Here is a 20,943-nt window from a genome sequence, read left to right on the forward strand (position 1 = left end):
CCCTTTCCCTCTTGAGCTGGGGATCCCAGAACTGGACTGGTGCCAGCCAAAAAGGGGCTTTAGTTTTACAGGTTAGAAGATTATTTTTGCTTGCAAGCACAAAGCAGTATTCCCATGGATTAACAATACCTCAGTCTGCACCATGTTAACTCTCCGAGATCGAAGCTCTCTCACACAATTGTATATGTCTACAACACCTTCTCTTTCTGCCATATCTAGCATGATGTCAATGACAATGAAACATCCAGTTCTGCCAGCACCAGCACTAAAGAAAAAGAAGAGCATAGTTAGTCAGAGAATCATAGAATCATAGAATGTCTTGGGTTGGAAGGGACCTTTAAAAGTCATCTAGTCCAACAGTGAGCAGGAACATCTGCAACTAGGATTGGGTTGTTCAGAGCCCCAAACAATCTGACCTGGAATGGTTCCAGGTATGTGGCTTCTACCATTTCTTGGGGCAACCTGGGCAAGTATTTCACCACCCTGAGTGTATAAAATTACTTCTTTTTATCTACCCTAAATCTCCCAGTTTTAGTTTAAAAGCATCAGCCCTTGTCCTGTCAGAACAGGCCCTGCTAAAATGATTTTCCCCTTATCAACATTCAGCATAGCACTGGAAAGTGTAAAGTGTAAGTGTCCATGTTGCAGATATTTCATCAGTGGGATGATGAAACTGAAATTGAGCCTTGCTTTCAGGCATGTGCAGGATTTCAGACTCAATTTTCACATTCTTACCTATATTTTAGGTTTTAAGTTATCATGAGTAGAGCTTCAGAGGCTTCAGCAACCCGTGGGGGTACTACATGGTAGAGGAGAAGCAAAAGTAGGTTCTGAAATTTAGTAGGCAACACAATGGAGGGACTTCTCTTAGAATCATAGAATTCTTTGGGTTGGAAAAGACCTTTAAGATCAACCATGATCTAAGCTTATCAAGTCTGATGCTAAACCATGTCCCTCAGCACCAAATTTCTGTATCTTTTAAACACCTTCAGGGATGGAGACTGCACCATCACACTGGGGGAGCCTGTTCCAGTGTTTGAGACTCCTTTCGGTGAAGAAGTTCTGCCTACCTGCAGTGAACAACCAGAGGTCCAGCGTTGGGTGGGCTCTTGGATTTGACCTGGCGTACGAATCCCAGCAGGCCTGTGGCATGGTATGGGACACCATGGTCTGGCCAGCCAGTGAAGTGAAACTGCCGAATCTCTCGAATCTCATGAGCACCTCTCTGTTGAAAGAGAAAAAAACCCCAAGCTGCACCTTGAAAGAGGTTGGACAAGAGACATTGTAAGGATGGAACTTCAAAAGCCTGAGCCTTGCTGAAGAGTGCCCACCCTCTACTGATATAGCCTGTACTGACTGTTGGAGAGCTTCCTCATCACAGGAGAGCTAGTTCAAAGGTTACCTATCGACTGGTTTCAAAGCCTTGCAACACAAAGGATTAATTTAGCACTAGCTTGGTTAGAAACTCTTGGCAAGAAGATAGCTACTCCTCTCTATATTTGAGCGCTAGGTTGCTTCGAGCACTAGGTTGCTTTGAACGCAGTGCCTTTATGATGAGTGCCATGATCACAGGGCAGGTCAGCAGCAAGACCATGGACACACAGCACAGATGACTTTTTTTTTCCCCCCACTGCCCTCCACTGGCATTTTGTTGCTGGCTTCAGTGAACTACAGCTTCAGCATAATTTTCCTTATCATTTGTCTCCTTCATTGGTCTGAAGGAAACAGCTGAATAATAAGAAACCTTTTTGCACCTCTAATCATAGGGGCTGAGTTTGTAGCCCCTCCACACACTCACCCTTCAAGTGATTTCCCGCAGTCTACAAGGACACGGCTATGGTCAGACAAGTATGAATGAGCAGCCAATTGTGTTAAGTAATTTCCCATGTGACTTTCTGGAGCAGACTGGATATTAGAGGTGTGCATGCTAAGTTTGATTTTCCTAGTGCTTGTGTTTCCTCTTCCCCCTCTAAAAATGGAGCTGCCAGAATTTTGTTCTCATTAGAAACCCACAGACCAGAGGCCATCATACATATTTCATAAGCAAACAGCAAAATTATGACATATCATGTCTAGGCTGGACTAAATGTCAGTGATATTAATAACTGGCGGTTTACAGTTTTTCTTCTTAAAGATATATTTCCTGTCGTGAGCTGGTTTGCATATAACATGTCTGTCTTACTTTGCACAATGAACTAATCTAAAGTTCTAAATTTATTTCTGGCTTGCAAGCTAAAAGAGCCTAGGATTTTCCATGGCTGAGAAATTTTGGCTGAGCCAGTTCTCCATGACTGGAGTGGACTTGGTGTATCTTTTAGCCCTGATGCTCTGGCACCTCAGTGTGAGGGTCTCTGAATCCAGGCATTTGATCAGAGGAATATCAACACTCATCTCTCTTGGAAAGCATGACATAAACAGGCAGGCAAGGGAGAAGATGAAGACCACATGTGGCATTGGTGGGAGACTGAGTTCACACCATTAGACCTTAGATCCTAAAATTCATAAGACACTGAAAAAGCAGGAACAGACAAGGTAATTTGCATTTTAAGATGGTCTAGCAATCACAGCATAGTGGAGGTTCACTCATAGCAGGTTGCCCAGGATCACAATGTCCACGTGGGATTGGAATCTCTCCAGAGAAGGAAACTCCATAACCTCTCTGGGCAACCTGCTCCAGTGCTCGATCAATCTTAAAGGAAAGAAGTTTTTCTTTCTGTTCAGAGGGAACCTCCTGAATTCAGTTTGTGCCCATTGCCCCTCTTCCTATTATTGGGTAGCACTTAAAAGAGTATGGCTTCATCTTCTTGCTCCTGCCCTTTAGATATTGATCAGCATGGGGAAGATCTCTCTTGATCTGCCTGCAGTCTCTCAGCCTTTCTTCCTCACAGAGATGCTGCAGTCCCCTCAACATTTTCATAGCCTCTTCTGGACTGTGTCTGGCAGTTTCCTGCCTCTCTTGAAGTGAGAAGCCTGGAACTGGACTCACTACTCCAGATGTAGCCCAACTACAGGAGATTTGAGGGTGAGGAGAAACTCCTTTGACATGCTGACCACACTCTCCTTAAATGCACCCCAGGAGACCACTGGCCTTCTTGGCCACAGGGGCACATTGCTGGCTCATGGTAAACTTGCTGTCCACCAGGACTCCTGGGTCCTTCTCCATAAAGCTAACATAATCAAATGCAATTTGGTCTCTGTACTTTGGGGATTTTAGAGTGTGGTAGATAACAGATCTTTCTGCTACCATAAGCAAGGCCTTCAGCTCCCTAAATAGCTTTGTGTAGGTGGGGTACCCATGTTCCAGACCCTTCTATATTACTCATAACAACTGTCCACAATCTCTCAAGAAACAAAGATGTCATACAATAAACCAACACCACGACTATGCAAAATGAGGACTGAAATGAGTACCCCACAGACATTCTTCATGCCTTGATTTTCAAGTGATTTAAAAGAAAGTAAAGTGCCCCTCCAAAATAATGTTGGGCAGATCAAGATATGTCCTGTGTATCTTGGACATCAGGTGTAGGACACTGAGGTACTGGAGTGTGTCCAGAGAAGGGCAACAAAGCTGGTGAAAGGTTTAGAGAACAAGTCTTATGAGGGGTGTCTGAGGGACCACCTGAGGTTGTTTAGTCTGGGGAAGAGAAGGCTGAGGGGAGATCTCATTGAGACTCTCAAAGGAGGCTGTAGTGACGTGGTGGTCAGTCTCTTCTCCTTAGTAGCAAGTGATAGAATGAGAGGAAATGGCCTGAAATTGTGTCAGGGGAGTTTTAGGTTGGACATTAAGAAAGAGCTCTTTACTGAAAGAGTGATCAGGCATTGGAATAGGTTGCCCAGGGAGGTGGTGGAGTCACTGTCTCTGGAGATGTTCAAGAAATGTATACACATGACACTTTAGGATATAGTTTAATGGCCATGAAGGCCTTAGGTTGACGGTTGGACTCAATGATCTCAGAGGTCTTTTCCAACTGAAACGATTCTGTGATCCTGTGGTTCTATGAAATGACCTTTGTCATGCTCACTGCATTTTTGTCTGTTGCTGGTGACAACCAGCTCCTAAGAAAAGGTTTTGCATCTGGGGTACTTTTGTAATGAGTTTGCTTATTATATCTACAAAAGAATGATTTTCATGTCTGTAGCCTCCCTGCTGGTTTCTAACCCCAAAATAGCAACACAACTGCATGAATCATAAAAGCATGTGCTCCACTCAGAAAAACTGAAGTTTTGTCTTTTTTTTTTTTTTCAGCTGAAACAAACAGAAAATGGTGTTCATTGCTAACAAACCCTGAGATGTTAAAAAGTGCAATAAACACTTATGGTGCTGCTGTGTGTTACTATCTGAGCAACTCATCTGACTTAGCTGTTGTGCTGTAAATGAGCTCTGCTGTGAAGGAACTGCTGATGTGCACAATGGAAGGGACATCTAGGAGGTGATCTTCAGGATCAGAGTGGAATTTTGGGAACAGTTTTCTTAGCATTGTCCTCCTACTTCTCAATAATTACCAAACAGCCATTTAAAACAAACAAACACAAAAATAAATAACCAATGTAAGTCCAAGCAAATGAAATTCTAACTTGTATTTTAGAAGCAGGTGTGAGATGTTTGTCCACAAATAGAATAGATTACCAAAAAGGACTTCTGAAGTTTGAATCACAGAATCATTGAATCATTAAGGTTGGAAAGGATCTCTATGGTCATCTGGTCCAACACCACTATGTCTACTATTCATGTCCCAGAATACCGTGTCTTCATGTCTTTTTGAACATCCCCAGTGATGGTGACTCCACCACATCCCTGTTCTAGGGCTTGACCACTCCTTCAGTAAAGATTTTTTTTTCTAATATCTAACCTAAACCTCCCTTGGAACAGATTGAAAGCCATTTCTTCTTGTCCTTGTAACTAGTTACTCGGGAAAAGAGGCCAGCTCCCACCTCACCTCAACCTGCTTTCAGATAGTTGTAGAAAGCATTAAAGCCTTCCCTCAGCCTCCTCCAGTCCAGTCCTCCCCTCACAGTGGGTCTATGACACTAGATCTGTCTAGCTGAGCATTTATGACCTCCAAGAATGGAGATTCCCCAGCTTTGCTGGAAGGGAAAGGGGCATTTGGTGCCCCTGATCTTCAAAGTAGTTGCAGGCTGCAATTAGATCCTCCTTACCCCTCCCTACTCATCTCTGCCATGCTGAACAAGGCCACTCTCTTTAACTCTTACATCATCTGGGATGTCATGTGTTGTCCTGGGATGTCACAGCCTGTAGTGACACATGGGATTAGTCTACCTAAGGTGCAGAACTTCGCATTTTCCCTTGGTGAATGACTAAACTTTCTGTTGGCCAAATCTTCAACACTTGGCATTTTTCCTTGTTGAATTATTGAAGTTTCTGATGGTCAAATCTTCAAGTTCTTTGGAACTGAAGCTCCAATGTTCAGTGATTCAACACTATCCTTCTCTTGGTATTACCTTCAATTTGGTTAGGGTGGACTGTGTCTAGTGACACCACTTGCCTTAGAGAGCCTGAGAAGTATCAGTCCCAGAGGATCAGAAATACAGAGAGAATTATGGTGGAAGAGATGTACAGACTTGACCTTCCAATACCATTGGAAGGGTTAAAAATATGGAAAATAGGGTAAAAAAAACCCTGCATTTTACCCAAGTTACATTGACACTGCTTTTAGAGGCTTACTGCAAAACTACCAACTATTAAAAAGCAGTGTCTAAATGAAATCTTTTCAGATGGAGATTCCCCCCCCACCCCCTCCCCCGTAAGAAATAAAATGTTTAGTGCCTTTTATCTCTGTCTGTTCTAATACACTTATTCAAGACAGTTTGGTTATGTTCAACTGTAAAATCCTCTCGGTCTTTTATTTTTTTTCCCCCTTCCCAGTCCCAGTTAAGAAGTGAAAAGCTAACATCAAAGCTTGGGCTTAAAATTTGCAGAATACAAACCAACCAGTGCTTTATCTACTTCAAAGTGTAGCCACTGTCTCTCATCTGTTTATTAAAAATATCTAAATGCAAGGAAACAACAGGCTTGGATGCAATTGATGTAGAATATGCACAGTGGTAAACATGATACAATATTTCAGTTCATTCAAACCACATAATTCCATCGTCATTACCCTCAGGTTGCTGTGTTGATGCATATTTAAGTATTAGAATCGTAGAATCATAGAATGCATTGGGTTGGAATGGACCTTTAAAAGATCATGCAGTCTGCCCCCTTTCAGTAAGCAGGCACAGCTTCAACCAGATCAGTAAATAAATAAAATAGCAAAAAAATCCAATTTGTTTGTTAGTGTGGATGTTGGGTGGCCTTTCTGGTAGTCATCTACCATGACCTTTCAACTTGGATCACCACGTACCTGGGTGCAGGATTCTTTGATGCTAAAGATCATACAATCATTTTGGTTGGAAAAGACCTTTAAGGTCATCAAGTCCAACTATTATCTCACTCTGCCAAGTCTGGTCCTAAACTAGACTCAGTTTTCACATTCTTATCTATATTTTAGGTATTAAGTTATTGTTGGTAGAGCTCCAAGACTTCAGCAAACTGTGTGGGGATTAAAAGGAACAGGAGAAGCAAAAGTCAGTCTTGAAGTTTACTGGACAACAAAACGGAGACATTTCTCTTAGAATCATAGAACTATTTTGGTTGGAAAAGACCTTTAACATCATCAAGTCCAAATCATGATCTAACCCTACCAAGTCTGGTGCTAAACCATGTTTCTCAGCACTACATCTCTGCCACCTTTAAACACCACCAGGGATGGGGATTCAACTGGGAAGTCTATTCCAGTGTTTGAGAAAGAAGTTTCTCTTGCTATCCAAACTAAACCTTCTGTGGTGCAACTTGTGTCTACTTCCTTTCATCATAACACTTGTTACTAGGGAGAAGAGACTGACCTCCATCTTGCCTCAACTTCCTTTCAGGTGGTTGCATAGAGCAAATATTCTTCCCACAAGAGAGAATTATATCACAGGCACTGCAACTAAATCAAAAAAGTTTTCTAAACTAATTAGATAAAAACCTCCTCATGGCGATACCGGAAGAACATTACTTCAGCGTACCATTAGGAATACCAAATCTTCCATTTCCTTGTTGTTCTCCATCTCAAGTGAGTCTTGATACACACAATTAAAACACTTCTGTCCTTTAATGAAATGTGACTAAACCCCCTGAACTGACACAAAATGCCTGACACTCTTTACCACTGACTGATCTTGTTTTTTCTCCCTTCCAGTACCTTGTTAACTGTATGTTGTGCACGTAACATAAGCTCTTTGGCAAAGCTACTGGATTTACTGAGCAGCAAACTAACTCATGGTTCTATTCTGACAAACAGTGATACAACACATTGATGGGAATCATACAATCACAGAATGCATTGGGTTAGCCTTTAAAGGCCTTCTAGTCCAACACCCCTGCAGTGAGCAGGGACATTCCCAACTAGATCAGGTTGCTCAAAGCCCCACCAAGTTTGACCTTGAATGTCTCCAGGGATGGGATGCCCACTGCCTCCCTGGGTAACCTGTTTCACTGTTCCCCAACCCTCGCTGTAAAGAACTTCTTCCTAATGTCCAGTGGAACTCTCCATATAAAGACAGATTACACATACAAAATGAAATTGCCCTGAGAAGAAAATTAAGTTTGTTTTGAGTTGGTCTCTGCAGAGCAGGAACAGACCAGCCCAATACATAAAAGTATTCTCCACCACGAACTTCTGAATAATGGTGCCTCTGGTATAGAGAGAAAATGGCTGTGGGGAGCATGAGATGGGAAAACAGCACGAATGTGGTTTTCAGTTGATTGCTGGGAGGGAGGCTTCGATTTCTCCTAGGCAGGGAACATCACTTTTTTTTTTAACTCAGGCAGGGTGATGGAAAGCACAGAAAAGCTGCGGAATTCCAGGAAAATCACAAGTTGCCATAAGAGGGCGGCAGTCGTTTACCCAAAACCCAACTACAAACCCAAGATGCCAGTCAAAAGACTGAACTTCCCCATGCTGAGTCTCTATGTAAGCTACTGAGGCAGATACCACTGTATTTAAGAAAAAAAAACAAACAGCATTTGGGCACTTACCTTTTCGACTGCAAACGTTCGGATCACATATTCAGCCAGGAGCTCTGTTTCTATTAGGGTAACTTTAATGTCTTTATATATCTCTGTGTCATCAGGCCAGTACTTGCAGCATTTGACCTTTCAAAATAAAACACAAAAGAAATTGAGGTTCATTCATTTCAGAGGATTCATTCTGTATTCTGGGCAATGATTTCTGCTTTAAAACACAATCATGTGCCAAACTGCCCCATTTTCTGCTGGTGCAGGTGATTCAAGTTCTAAGGGACACCATCTCCTCTTTGTTTAAGTCAGCTTTCACAGTTTCAGGTGAGATTCCTGTTGTGGTTTTTGAAAGCAGAGGCAAATGTGCAGCTACCACAAGGGATATTCCTATCCTGTACAACTTCACTGCCTTTGCTGCTCCTTTCCTGTGATGTCCAACACAGGGTGTACCCAGAAGGGCAGACACCCCCAGAAGGTTTCCCCCCTCAACCTCTAGTTGGTGATTTGTCTCAAAAATATCTCCCTACATTCAAAAATGAAAAGGTGGTTTTCAGACAGGAAGGATCTTCTCTACTGTTAGAAAATTATTTGTATTCTCAGTCTAACTTTCAACCCAGTTGCTAATTTCCTGTGATGTCAAACACAGGGTCTGCCCAGAGGGACAACTACCACCAGAAGTTTTTTTTCCGCCAACCACTAGTAGGTGATTTGTCTCAAAAATATCTCCCTGCATTTGAAAATGAAAAGGTGTTTTTCAGACAGGAAGGATCTTCTCTACTGTTAGCCAGTTATCTGTATTCTCAGTCTAACTTTCCACAGGAACTGATGAGAGGTCTGATCGTAAAACTCCACACTTGAAGTCAAGAGATGAGTTTTATGTCTGTGCTTTAATTTCAATTCACTAGATGACCCCAAACCCTACGGGTGGGATTCACCTCACTTAGCTTAAATGATAATGAGGGGTTTTTTATTGACTTTTTAGAGGCGCCTTTCTCTTTCTTGACCAAGAAAAGTGTCTAGATGACTGGTAAAATGAAGAAACTGTTTACACTGAGGATGGTGAAACACTGGTCCAGGTTGCCCAGAGAGGTAGAAGGTAGCCCACCTCTGGAAACATTTCAGGTCAGGTTGTTTTGGGCTCTGAGCAACCAACTCTAGTTGCAGAAGTCACTGCAGGGGGGTGGATTAGATGAACTTTAAAGGTCTCTTCCAACCCAACCTATTTTATGATTCTGTGATGCTATGATTCTATGGCTGCCTTCCCCTAGGTGTTTGGTTTCTTCATGGCTGGGGTTAGGTGAGGTAAGTTTCCTTTCCCTTGCACTGATCTCAGTAGGATTCTGGAGCTGTACATCCTTGCCAAATTAATCCTGTGTTTTATGCACTGTACTTCAGATTTTCTGAGCCCTGGTGTGCTCTAGACAGGATGGTCTTCACAGTAGTGAAGATATTCAAATCTGATTTTAAAAGTAGGTGGGGACTATGCTGCTGTAAATAGCTGAGAGACTGAAAATCTTTCTCCTCCTTCTCATTTGTGAGGACAAAGTGGTGGGCAGGGAAGCTAACACATAACTTACATCTCTCTTTTATTCTGCTTTCAGGGTAATAGCTACTCTTTCACCACTGCACCTGGCCATCGTCCAGGAGTGCAGTACGTGCTAGGAGGAACATCTGTTACACATCTGCTGCTAGGAATGGTTTGTCTCTTCCTTTCACTGAAGGGAAAACTTAAAATGGATCTTTTAATACGTGTATAAATGTGGTGCTGAGGGACATGGTTTAGTGGTGGACTTCACAGTGCTGGGTTAATGGTTGGACTTAATGATCTCGATGATCTCTTCCAATCAAAGTGACCCCGTGTAAATCTACCGGTTTATTTAAACATACACTTAAATGGGTTGAGCAAAAAAAACCACCCCAAACCAACCAAATACTTCAAATATTCAATGGAAATCTGGTAGAGGAAAAAAAAAAAGTTAAATTTCACAACTGATGGAGCATTTCTCAAGGCCATTATCATGCCAAAATATTTGGACTGTCATCCTGTCTAGTCTTCAGCAGAAGGTAAAACTGATGAATGTGTATAGAAACACACCTTGAAAACTGCAATGCATGATTTGATTCAGACCATTTAGTTATACACATTCCAGGCTTACTATACAAAGGATTATGCAGGGAGTCAAACCTTGTCTTGCCAGGTAGAAAATACTTCCCTCAGATTTTGTTTCAAGTGGCGTAGCTGATAATTGCTGGACAGAAAGAAGAGTGTTGCCACAAAGTAGTAATGTTGTCTGACAAAATAAAGCTTGTCCAGGCAAGGGTGGTAGTTCTGGCCCTTTTTATGACTCTTTATCAAGAGAAAATTTAAATCTGAACAGAACTGAGTTAAAGGGCTGCTAAAAACAGAGCCCCACATCAGGATCCTCTTCAGAGAAAAAGGATAGCATGGTCCTAAGCCCTGGATCCCAGCCACAAAATTACACAAGCATCTTAAGAGCTTATTTCTGCTTACCCAGCTGGTGGAAAGCTCCTGGAGCAGAACTGGAGTTCAGGTAACTATAAGCAGGTTTTTATTTATTTCACTATGCTTGTCCTCAGACCTAGTAACTGTTACTATTGGCTAAGAAAAAGTCTCTATATTCTTCACATTTCATCTAGTTTTAAGCATGGTTTGAGGCTAAGTGCTAAACACTATGTTATACAGTTCCCTTCCATAGCAAGAGCTTTGGAGCTGGGACAATGAACAGTCCCAGAGGTACTCAACACTGCTGTACAAGGGACAAGGGTAGCAAGCCCCTACTGTGCTCACCACCCAGCAAGCTGACAGGGTGTCAGTGTGGATGAGAATGTTTCCACCAGTAAAGGACTAACCCCAGTGTTTCCACAAAGCAGGATTTCTGGCAAACACATATTCATCTCTGTAACATATCCATCAGCTTTAAGCAGTGAACAATCATTTCAAAAGCACTAAACGTTGCTGTAAGCAGTTTTGTGGTTGCTGCTATCTATTTTTGCATCTGCTTGGTATTTATTCAGATCTTTTCTTGTTTGGATGTAATTCCAAAAATCCTCTGATAGAGGCTAAGTGAGAAACATGGAATGTTCATTGTTTTGCCTCTGTTGAAGTAAACCAGAAAATTCACACTGTTCCCATTTCTTAGGCCAACAAAAGGATCTTTTGAGAATTATAGAATGTTTTGGGTTGGAAGGGACCTTTAAAGGTCATCTAGTCCAACCCCCTACAGTCAGCAAGGATGTCTGCAGCTAGATGAGGTTGCTCAGTGTCCCAAGCAACTGACCTAGAATGGTTCCAGGGGTGGAGCTTCTGAGGCCTCTCTGGGCAACCTGGTCCAGTGTTTCACAACCGTAATGGAAGACAAGTCTCCTTTATATCTAGTCTTAAACATCCCCTCTTTAGTCCTTCTCCTGACAAAACAAGCCCTGCTAATAGGACTGTCCCAATCTTTCTAATAGGCCCCTTTAACTGTCAAAAGGCCACAAGGTCTCTCTGGATCCTTCTCTCCTCCAGGCTGAACAATCCCAACTCTCTCAGCCTGTCCTCACAGCAGAGGGCTTCCTGCCCTCGGATTATTGTTGTGGCCTCCACTGCACCCTCTCTAACAGATCCATGTCTCTGCTCTGCTGAGGATTCTAGAGCTGGACCCAGCACTGCAGGTGGGATGTCACCACAGGTAGAGTAGAGGGGCAGACTCCTCTCCCTAGACCTGCTGGCCAGGTTGCTATAGTCATTGCTGGGGACTCTCTGAATCAGGATTTCCCTTCCCAGGCTAAGATAATTTTTTGAATCTGCGCAGCTGCCTCTGGATGGAAGCAGCTCAGTAACAACCCCACCTCGGGAGCCAGTTCCCTTTTCCTGCCCTGTTCACTTCTTTCCATGGGTAGAACCTGAATCATGTGAAGACAGGCAACACACATAGGAACGGAGCAGCTGCAGTGGTGATGCTAGTGATAAAATCATAGAATTGCTTTGGTTGGAAGAGACCTTTCAGATCATCAAGTTCAACCATTAGCCCAGCACTGCCAAGTTCACCACGAAACCATGTCTCTTAGCATCACATCCATATATCTTTTAAATCCTTCCAGGAATGGGGACTCCACCACTTCTCTGGGCACCCTGTTCCAGGGCTTGACAACCATTTCAGGGAAGAAATTGTTCCTCATGTCTAACATAAACCTCTCCTGGTGAAACTTGAGGTCATACCCAATCTAAACTTTCCCTTGAGGCACAACTTGAGGCCATTTCCTCTGGTCTTACTGCTTGTTATTTGGGAGAAGGGACCAACCCCCAGGGCGTTGTAGAGAGGGGGAAGGTATTCCCTCAGCCTCCTTTTTCTCCAGACTAAACAGCCCCAGTTTCCTCAGCCATAGTCACAGCATTGTGGAGCAGCACTCCTCTTTATTGCTACCTTTGCCTCATTTCCTTCTGATGGGTGCCTGCCATCCTCCAAACAGATCTAGTTTAGTAAAATAAACAATCAGGGGAAAAAAACACCCAACCATGGCTGAATTAAATTGCTCAGCCTTGAAGGAAAACATGCCTGTTTCTAACTTGGTAGGTCTAGACAGTCAGGATTATGACTAAGAACAAGAGACATTCAGAAAGACCAATTTAGAAGAGTACAGTTCCCATCTTCTTATGTCTCAACTGTTGGATTTCTTTCCACCCTTATTTTTAAACCTTATTTAAGATGATGCAGTGGAACAATTAGGGAGGCTTTGGGGGGGTGTTGCACAGCAGTTAGAGCCTTTGGTGCCTCATGAAGCTTGGCCAGTTGGGGATTTCTTACTCTGCTTCACAGGGGATTTTGGACATGGAGCAGATTGGAGTTGAGCAGAAGGATCCATGACAATACTATTTCCTGAAAACTCTCCCAAGTGGAACAGGAGCTGTAATGGTGCCAAAGCCACAGTCAGAGCGACAGACCAACACTAAATGATTCACTCGCTGGGAGGAGGCAAAAAACTCATCAAGTTGTTTTTTTTTTAAATTCAAGCTTTTTTCCTACTTTTGGCTCTTGTTCTGCAGTGTTGCTGCACATGCATGGACATAAGGAGGAAGTTCTTTACTATGCGTAGTAAAATACTGAAAAAGGTTGCCCAGGGATGTGATCCTGGGCAGCCTGATGTAGTTAGAAGTGTCCATGCTCACTGAGGGGGGATGGACAAGATGACCTTTGAGGACCCCTTCCAACCAGATCACTGATCTGTGAATTTATGCTGAGCTCTAGACACAGGAACTCTGTGTACTCCTGATGAGCCAAAAGTCAAGTAAGTGCTTAAGGAGCAGTCTCCCATCTCCTCCAGAACCTCTCAAATAAACACAGAATTGTCTTAAAGACAGAACGAGATGAAACAATGTAAACCAAAAACACATTTGTAAATGTTTGTTGGATCAGGGCCTTTGTTTGTAGGAGGAAAGACAATTGCAACAAAATAGAGTATGGTTTTACTCCTCAAATATGGGAAACTCTGTTGGTAACATATGTTTGTTCATTTTTTTAGCACAGCTTTAGCTACTGTAACTTGATGAATCTTTTCCCTTTTTTATAAACATTTGGTACATGTTTTACAAAGAAAAATTAGTAACAGAAGGTTTAGCTAAATAATTGATACATGAATCCAGAATTGAATATTAAATGAATTAGGTCTTTCTCTCTCTCGTTTTTTTCCCCATGCAGTTGCTACCATAGCAGTAAATATCCACAAAGGAGAAAACATAATTCTGAAATCTCATCTGAGCAGAACTCTAATGGAGAGTTTGTTCAGATACACCCCGCATTTACAGCCTCACAACGTGCCAAAAAATACAGATGTTCATCACAAGATGAGATAAAAGGGTGACTGCCAGAGACGTAATGAAACTGCTCTGGTTTAATCTATTCCTCCCGAGGTACACTGCCCAAATGTGCCAAACATGTTGGTTTTACTAATAATCTTCAAAATTTGGAAATTTGGAGATGATGATCATCTACTTCCACCTCCCAGCAAAAGGGTCTAAATGTGAGGAACTCAGAATTAAAAACAAAGGTGGGAAGTCGCCATTGCTCTTTAATATACCAAACAATGCAGGCAGTAAATGGCTAATGAACACAACCTGTGGCTTCCGAAGACGTGCGTGTAGCCATTTGGCAACGTGACACGTCTAGCTTGAGGCAGCGTGAAAGCCGGGACAGTAACTCATTTACTTAGAGGTTTGAAATAGGAGGAATATTACAGAATTAATATGTGAGCTGGCTGTGAAATACACTTTGTAGCTCGTACAGAAGAGTTTAATAAGAGTGATTTTTCCAAGTTTCCAATTTCCTTTGATTCTGAAACATTCTTAGCAAAGAGATGATATAACTGGCAAGGCGCTGCTTGGATTGTCATTAGTGAAGAGCAGTATTATACATTCTAATTTAAAATTAATCCTGAACTAAATGATGACGATAGGCCAGACATAAATTCTGAAGTGGAACCTTTGGGATATAAAACGAAACAGCCAACCAAGCTCACTCGTGAAAAACGTTTAATGGATTTTACAGGCGTAGCTCGGATAACATCGCAGACTTCTATTTGGCTGAGTTGAAGTAAAAGGACATCCAATAATTGGAAGCATTTTTATTTAAATACTTTTCAAACGAAAAGCCCCAACATATTGTGATTTAAGAATGTTTTAAAAGGTATAAACCAACCTTTGACAGAAGATAAAACCTAATCTTTCTTTTCTTAGTTTTCTTTGTTTGCTTTCGAGCAAGGCAGTTAATTGATTTATACTTTATTTTACAGTCTTCTAGAGGAGGTTTGGAGGAGCATTGAGAAATATAACATTTAAGATACTGCTCGGCACCATCAGATAGATGGGGCTGTATAAAGGCAGCCAGAAGTTATTGTTCACAGCTCTCAGAGGGGGGGGGGATGCCTCTATCTCAGTCTAACTTCTTCCAGTGACGCCTCAGAGCTGATATAATTCTCCACCTTCTGCTGCCCTAGGTTGCTCTAGCAGAGCAAATTTAGGTTGCATGGTGGATGAACTCTCTTTCAGCTTTTGTCCAGAAGAGATGGCTTTCTGGGAATGTCCATTAGTAGCCACACACCAATGCTTTCCACCAGAGGGAATGGCTGTGCTCCCTTTGATCTTAGAATCATAGAATTGTTTTGGTTGGAAGACATCTCCAAGATCATCAAGTCCAACTGTTAACCCAACTCTGCCAAGTTTGCCACTAAACCAGCACCACATCTGCATGTCCTTGAAATCTCTCCAGGGATGGGGACTCCACCACTTCCCTGAGCAGACTGCTGCAGTTCTTTATGCTTAAGGTGTACTGGTAGCAACCATCAACCTGGTAGTTGGGTTAGATGAAACTGACTGGCCAAACTCATGGTGTGGCCTCCCTTCAGCCATGAAAAAGAATTAGTCTAGAAAAATTGCTTTAGGGTAAAGGTAGCCCGAGGTAAAGCTGTTGTGGAGTTCCTGCCTCCATTGCCAATACCAACATGAGAAAGAGGCACAAGCTGGAATTCAGGAAGTTCCACCTGAACAGAAGGAAAATTTTTTTCAGTCTGAGGGTTCTGGAGCCCTGGATCATGCTGCCCAGAGAGGGTGTGGAGTTTCCTTCTCTGGAGAGATTCCAAGCCCACCTGGACATGGCAATCCTGGGCAACTTGCTGTGGGTGACCCTGCTTTGGCATGAGTGTTGGATTAAATGATATCCAGAGGTTTCTTCCAACACTTACCAGTCTGTGATTCTGTAACAAGAATATGGATTGCCTCTATTTTACTGCTTATGTTTAGGCAATTTTGTCTCCAACTGGTTATTAAAAAAGGCTGCAAATTAGTACATGTGAATACAGCCCTGGAGGAAAAAAAAAGGCTGAGCATAGAACACATGAGAAAGGTGGTTTCATGCCAAGATGAAGGATGGTTACAGGATTAGATGGAGCTCCTGAAAGCTTGTCTTAATCCTTTACACAGCTGTGAAATTATGGCCATATTGCTCAGATCCTGTGCTCCAGGGACCTGATGTGCCTGCATTGAGCAGAACAGCCTGTGCTCTGAATTATGCTTCTGTTCCAAGAACAAAATCATGACATTAGTTGAGCTACAGAGCACCACCAAGTTAGAGGATTGCCTTCTGGCTCTAAAATCTGATCATCTAGGTTAGGATAGAAAGCTCTACGTGTTACTCTACTGGGTAAGGCAAAACTGTGTCAGTGCCTCCAGGATACTCCTTCCTTCACAGAGAAATTCATTTCATGAGGCTGCTGAGGTGCAGAGACCTTCAGTGATGAAGTTATTTTGCTAGTCCTGACATTTCAAAGAAGGACTCGAAGCTCTCTTTGCAAACCGTGTTTTGCATCCAAGACCTTGGCACCACTTCAGCAGCCAGCCCAACAAGGGGGTCAGTGCATTTGTGTATCCTTAAACCTCTTTTATTTCTTTCTCAAAGTGAATTGTCTTAATTGGATTAGTAAGCATTAAGATATTAATCTTTGTTGATTAACGTGCTTTGAAACCTAGCTTTTACTGGAAAGGAGAATGCAGCAAACCACTGAGAGCTGAAACCGTGGCTGCTTTGAGTGGCATGGGAAAGTGCTGAAGGCTTGTAGGTTGATGTCCTGTTTCATGATGCTAATGTTGCTAATCTGCAGGCATCTTTATCAAATGATTACAAAGAGTCAAGAAGAAAAAGAGTTTGGTTTTTTTTTTCCTCTTTTACTAAGGCCCCCCCCCCCCATCTACCCCTAATGGAGTAAAGCCAACTTGTTGTCTCTGGTTAGAAGTCTAGAAAGCTGAAATCTGTTTTGACAACTAGAAAGGTTCACTGACTCAAAGGATTAACAATAGTTATAAATTATGATTATTTTCTGCTTTTCTCATTGATATGCTGTAAAAGTATAAACTCTATCCAGTAAGAGATACTGGAATTACAGTGAAACCAAAAATATCACCACAGAATATAAGATGACATATATGTACCATAAAAACAGGCCCCAGATGTTCTGAATAAACATGACTATAAGAAATTAAAGTTCTCTAGATGGTCAAGGGCACTATTTATAGGTTTGAGAAATTGAGATGGTTATTACTAGACATAGAGAAGGATTTCATGTAGCAAACTTTCTCCCTCTCTTTTATAAAATGTGGTTTCTTTCTTTCAGTAGAAAAGTTAAATGAGATCTTAGTCATCAGTATGCTTACAAACACCTTTGGCACACCTCCCGAGGAGCACAGTTGCCACTGCCCTGAACTAATTCCAAGGCAGGTAATTTGGTTTATTGCATTTAGAGGCAGTTTCAATTAGATTGAGTGTTCTTCCACTTATATATACAAATGTGTGTGAGATGTGTTGAAAGAGTTCTGGAGTTCCACCTCTGTGATAGCTCTGTAATAAGTGATCTGAATCTTAAATGTAGTTTGAATTTACCTTTGTTTATTAAAGGGTTCTGCAGGGAAGATTCTCAAAACTTTAAAATGCCTTCCTCATAGCTCTGTGAAAAAAACTTTCCTTTATTGTATTCTATGAAAAGTTCTCAAGTCCACTGGAAATTTTGCAGGTTTTGTCATAGTATTACAGAATCATTACAGGTTGGAGAAGAACTCTGAGATCATAAAGTCCAACCATCAGCCAAATAGCACCATGGCTGCTAAGCCACATCTTAAGAGTGTCACATCTACATGTGTTTTGAACACAGCCACATGCTGCTTCATCTTTGATGGTTCTTGAAATACGTATTCAGTAAGAAATCTTTGGGCAGGGATTTATTTGGCAGTTTTTCTTGGATGTCCAGTGTCTGTCTATGACAGAAATGGATCATCAGTTGGATCTGAGGAAGATGTGGCTACCACTTACAGGGGAGTGGTGATCTCCCTGTGCTGGGCACTGGTGAGGCCTCACCTTAAATACTGGGTTCAGTTTTGGGCCCTTCACTACAAGAAGGATATTGAAGTGCTGAAGAGAGTCAAAAAAAAGACAGTGAAACCAGTGAAGGGTCTAGAGCATAAGTCTCCTCTTTTGAGATTCAGAAGTCTCCTGGATGTGATCGTGGATAAGCTGCTATGGGTGACTCTGCTTTAGCAGGTGAGTTGGACAAGATGACCTCCAGAGTTCCTTTCCAACCCCCACCATTCTGTGTTTTCCTGTGATTCTGAGAAAACTTGAAGCCACCAACATTTTTGCAGCAAGGGAGATGAATGTCATGGATGTGACATGTCAACTGCAGGCCCACCAAAGAAAAGCTAAGCCACTGATGTATTCTTTCTTTTTCCCTGAGTACATAGAGCACAGGGAAGGAAAACCCACCCAGGAGGAGTGTGAGATGATTACCAGGAAAGTACAACACTCCTGGGAAGTAAAATGGCAGCAAGAGGCTGTTTTGGCAGTGCTATGGTGCATGTGCAGGCATTGTGGCTATTTACCACTCTGTGGTTGACCTTCATTCACCTGCTTGGGTCACATTCCTTCTGTTGTAGTCAACCTTACTTCTTTTCAAATAAAGGGTCTTCTGTGTACTTATTAACAATATTAGCCCTGACTGTTTTCTAATTCTGTATAATAATTGAGAAACTCTAATTACTGTAATTACTATGCTCCTGGGGTGAGGTTTTACTTTTTATCATTATTTCCAGTGATTTGACTTTTTTTTTTTCAAATACTTTCCCACATTAAAAGCATGATAGACAACCATGAGTCCTTGTAGCACATTTATGTATCAAGCACCTCCACTGAATTTCATCAGTGCAGTTCACCACTTTTTAAATTGTGTATTACTAAATTTCTTCTGCCTCAAGCTAAAACAAGGCAGGGAGAGAGAAAGCGATTGCTGACAAGTGACAAATGATGGGACATGCCAAGGTTTGGTTTTGCCAACCAAGAAGTAGCACCAGCCCAACAAGAGCAAAGATGAAGGTGACAGCTAGATGGCACAACTGAATATGTTCTGAGTCTCATATAACTCTTTAAGGAACAAAGACATGTGTCAATACATGCAAACACTGAAATACTTCAAGAAGCAGTCTGAGACTTTGGCCAACATAGAAGGACCTTGGTCCAGTTCCCATTGCTTTCCACAGAAGGATCCAGCTCTGTCTTTGGAAGTTTGTAGTCCAGAGCAGTCTCTTGGAGTAAGCAAGGTGTTGTATTGTGTGCATTCTCCAATAGCTAGAGGACATCCAAAAAAGAGCAAAGAAGCTGGTGAAAAGTCTAAAGAACAAGTCTTCTGAGGAGCAGCTGAGGGAACTGGGGTTGTTCAGTCTGCAGAAAAGGAGGCTCAGGGCTGATCTCACCCTCTATGACTTACTGAGAGGAGGTTGTAGCAAGACATGGGTCAGTCTCTGCTCCCAAGTAACAAGGGATAGGACAGGAGGAAATGGCTTCAAATCGTGCCAGGGGAGATTTACCCTGGATGCTAAGAGAATTTCATTCCAAAAAGGACTGTCAAACCCTAGAGCAGGCTGCCCAGGGAAGTGGTGGAGTCACCATCCCTGGAGGGATTTAGAAGCCGTGTACTTTTGCTGCTGAAGCACATGGCAGTGCAGACTTAATGGTTGGACTTGGTGATCTCAAAGGTCTCTTCCAACCAAAATGATTGATTCTATAATTGAATTTTTCCAATCAGCCCTACACTGGTGGGGTAAACAGTTTTGTTTATTCCAGAATATTCCATCGGATTATGCTACATGTCTTAGAAAAAGATGTCTGAAGTGACATCACCATCTTCACTTCCTCTACCACTTACAAACACAAACAAGGAGGCCTCTTGCATCAGTACAATCCAAAATCCATTATTTAGAAACAGCTTGCAGTCACCCTGATATATTTTTATGAGCTTTGGCTTTGCTTTTTACCCATTAGTGGGTATTTTGGAAAACTGATTCTTGCTAATCTTAACTAAAAACCATTTCATCACTCATTACCAAAGAACTGTTCATGCAACCCAGCACTGATTTTACTAAATGACTGCGAGGCCTCATTTAGATTTTTAATAAACAGTCACATCCTAATGAGGTCTTCATAAAACTGACTAAATATGTTTAGAAATCATTAGCTTAAACTACCAGTACAAAAGTCTCCTTGGGGAGCCCTGCAGATTTTGTGATAAGGCTTGTGGCAGATGGATTAGTGTAGCAGCACGAGCGAGTGCTGAATTTCCACAGGAGGCGCATAACGGGGAGCGAGTGGGTAACAGGCTACCAGAGAAAGAGCTCAGTGTCCCTTAGGTGGGTTCATTAAAGAGAGAAAACAATCAAAACACATTTCCCTGCCATTTAAATACCAGGTGCATGGCAGTCTGCAGGTGCCAGCAACACTGACAAGGGTCCCTGGCTGGAACACGCAAGAGCTTAAAGGGATGCACGGTTTTGACAAGTGTGCCTCAGATAATGACAGCTATTGGCAGATGTACTCAGACCCTGCTGGAGGGTAATGTGGGGACCGAGTCATTTGCAGCAGGTGCTTGCATTAGGGACAGCCTCATGGTGATTCCTCCATCCGCAATTAAAACGGTCCTGCTGCATAATGCTCCAGGGCAGGAAGCAAGTTCCTAGCTCTGATTTAATGACTACTCAGCCAGTCCTGGTAAACAACTACATGTACACCCTCTCGATGATTAATTCATGAAGGAGGTACACTGTGCAGCAAATGTGTTAAATAGATACTCCATTTTCCAGAAAACAGAAAGGAATTTTTCTCCTCAACTTAAAATGAGTCAAGAGGGTTAAAAATTAAAATTGATAAACCCACTGTAATTCTTATACCGCCAACAGAAAAGGCAAACCTCAAGGTTGGGAGGGTTACAAAGTTTGCCCTGCAGGAATGTTACCAAAAGGTTCATTAAAATGATCACTAATAAAGGTTTTATAATGAAGGTGGTGAAAC

At 42.2% G+C, this 20,943-nt stretch overlaps 1 protein-coding gene across 1 annotated transcript in view; it reads right to left on the bottom strand.

Annotated features, from left to right (window-relative positions):
- PTPRM (protein tyrosine phosphatase receptor type M) overlaps positions 1-20,943 on the bottom strand; it is a 515,441-nt gene that overhangs the window by 20,112 nt on the left and 474,386 nt on the right. The window contains exons 26-28 of the mRNA XM_054381571.1: positions 8,084-8,200; positions 1,071-1,225; positions 130-265 (exon numbers count right to left, since the gene is read on the bottom strand). Coding sequence (XP_054237546.1) covers positions 130-265; positions 1,071-1,225; positions 8,084-8,200 — 408 coding nt within the window. The remainder of the gene's footprint in view (positions 1-129; positions 266-1,070; positions 1,226-8,083; positions 8,201-20,943) is intronic.

The sequence above is a fragment of the Indicator indicator genome, chromosome 6 (assembly GCF_027791375.1).
Source record: "Indicator indicator isolate 239-I01 chromosome 6, UM_Iind_1.1, whole genome shotgun sequence".
Classification (NCBI taxonomy): domain Eukaryota; kingdom Metazoa; phylum Chordata; class Aves; order Piciformes; family Indicatoridae; genus Indicator; species Indicator indicator.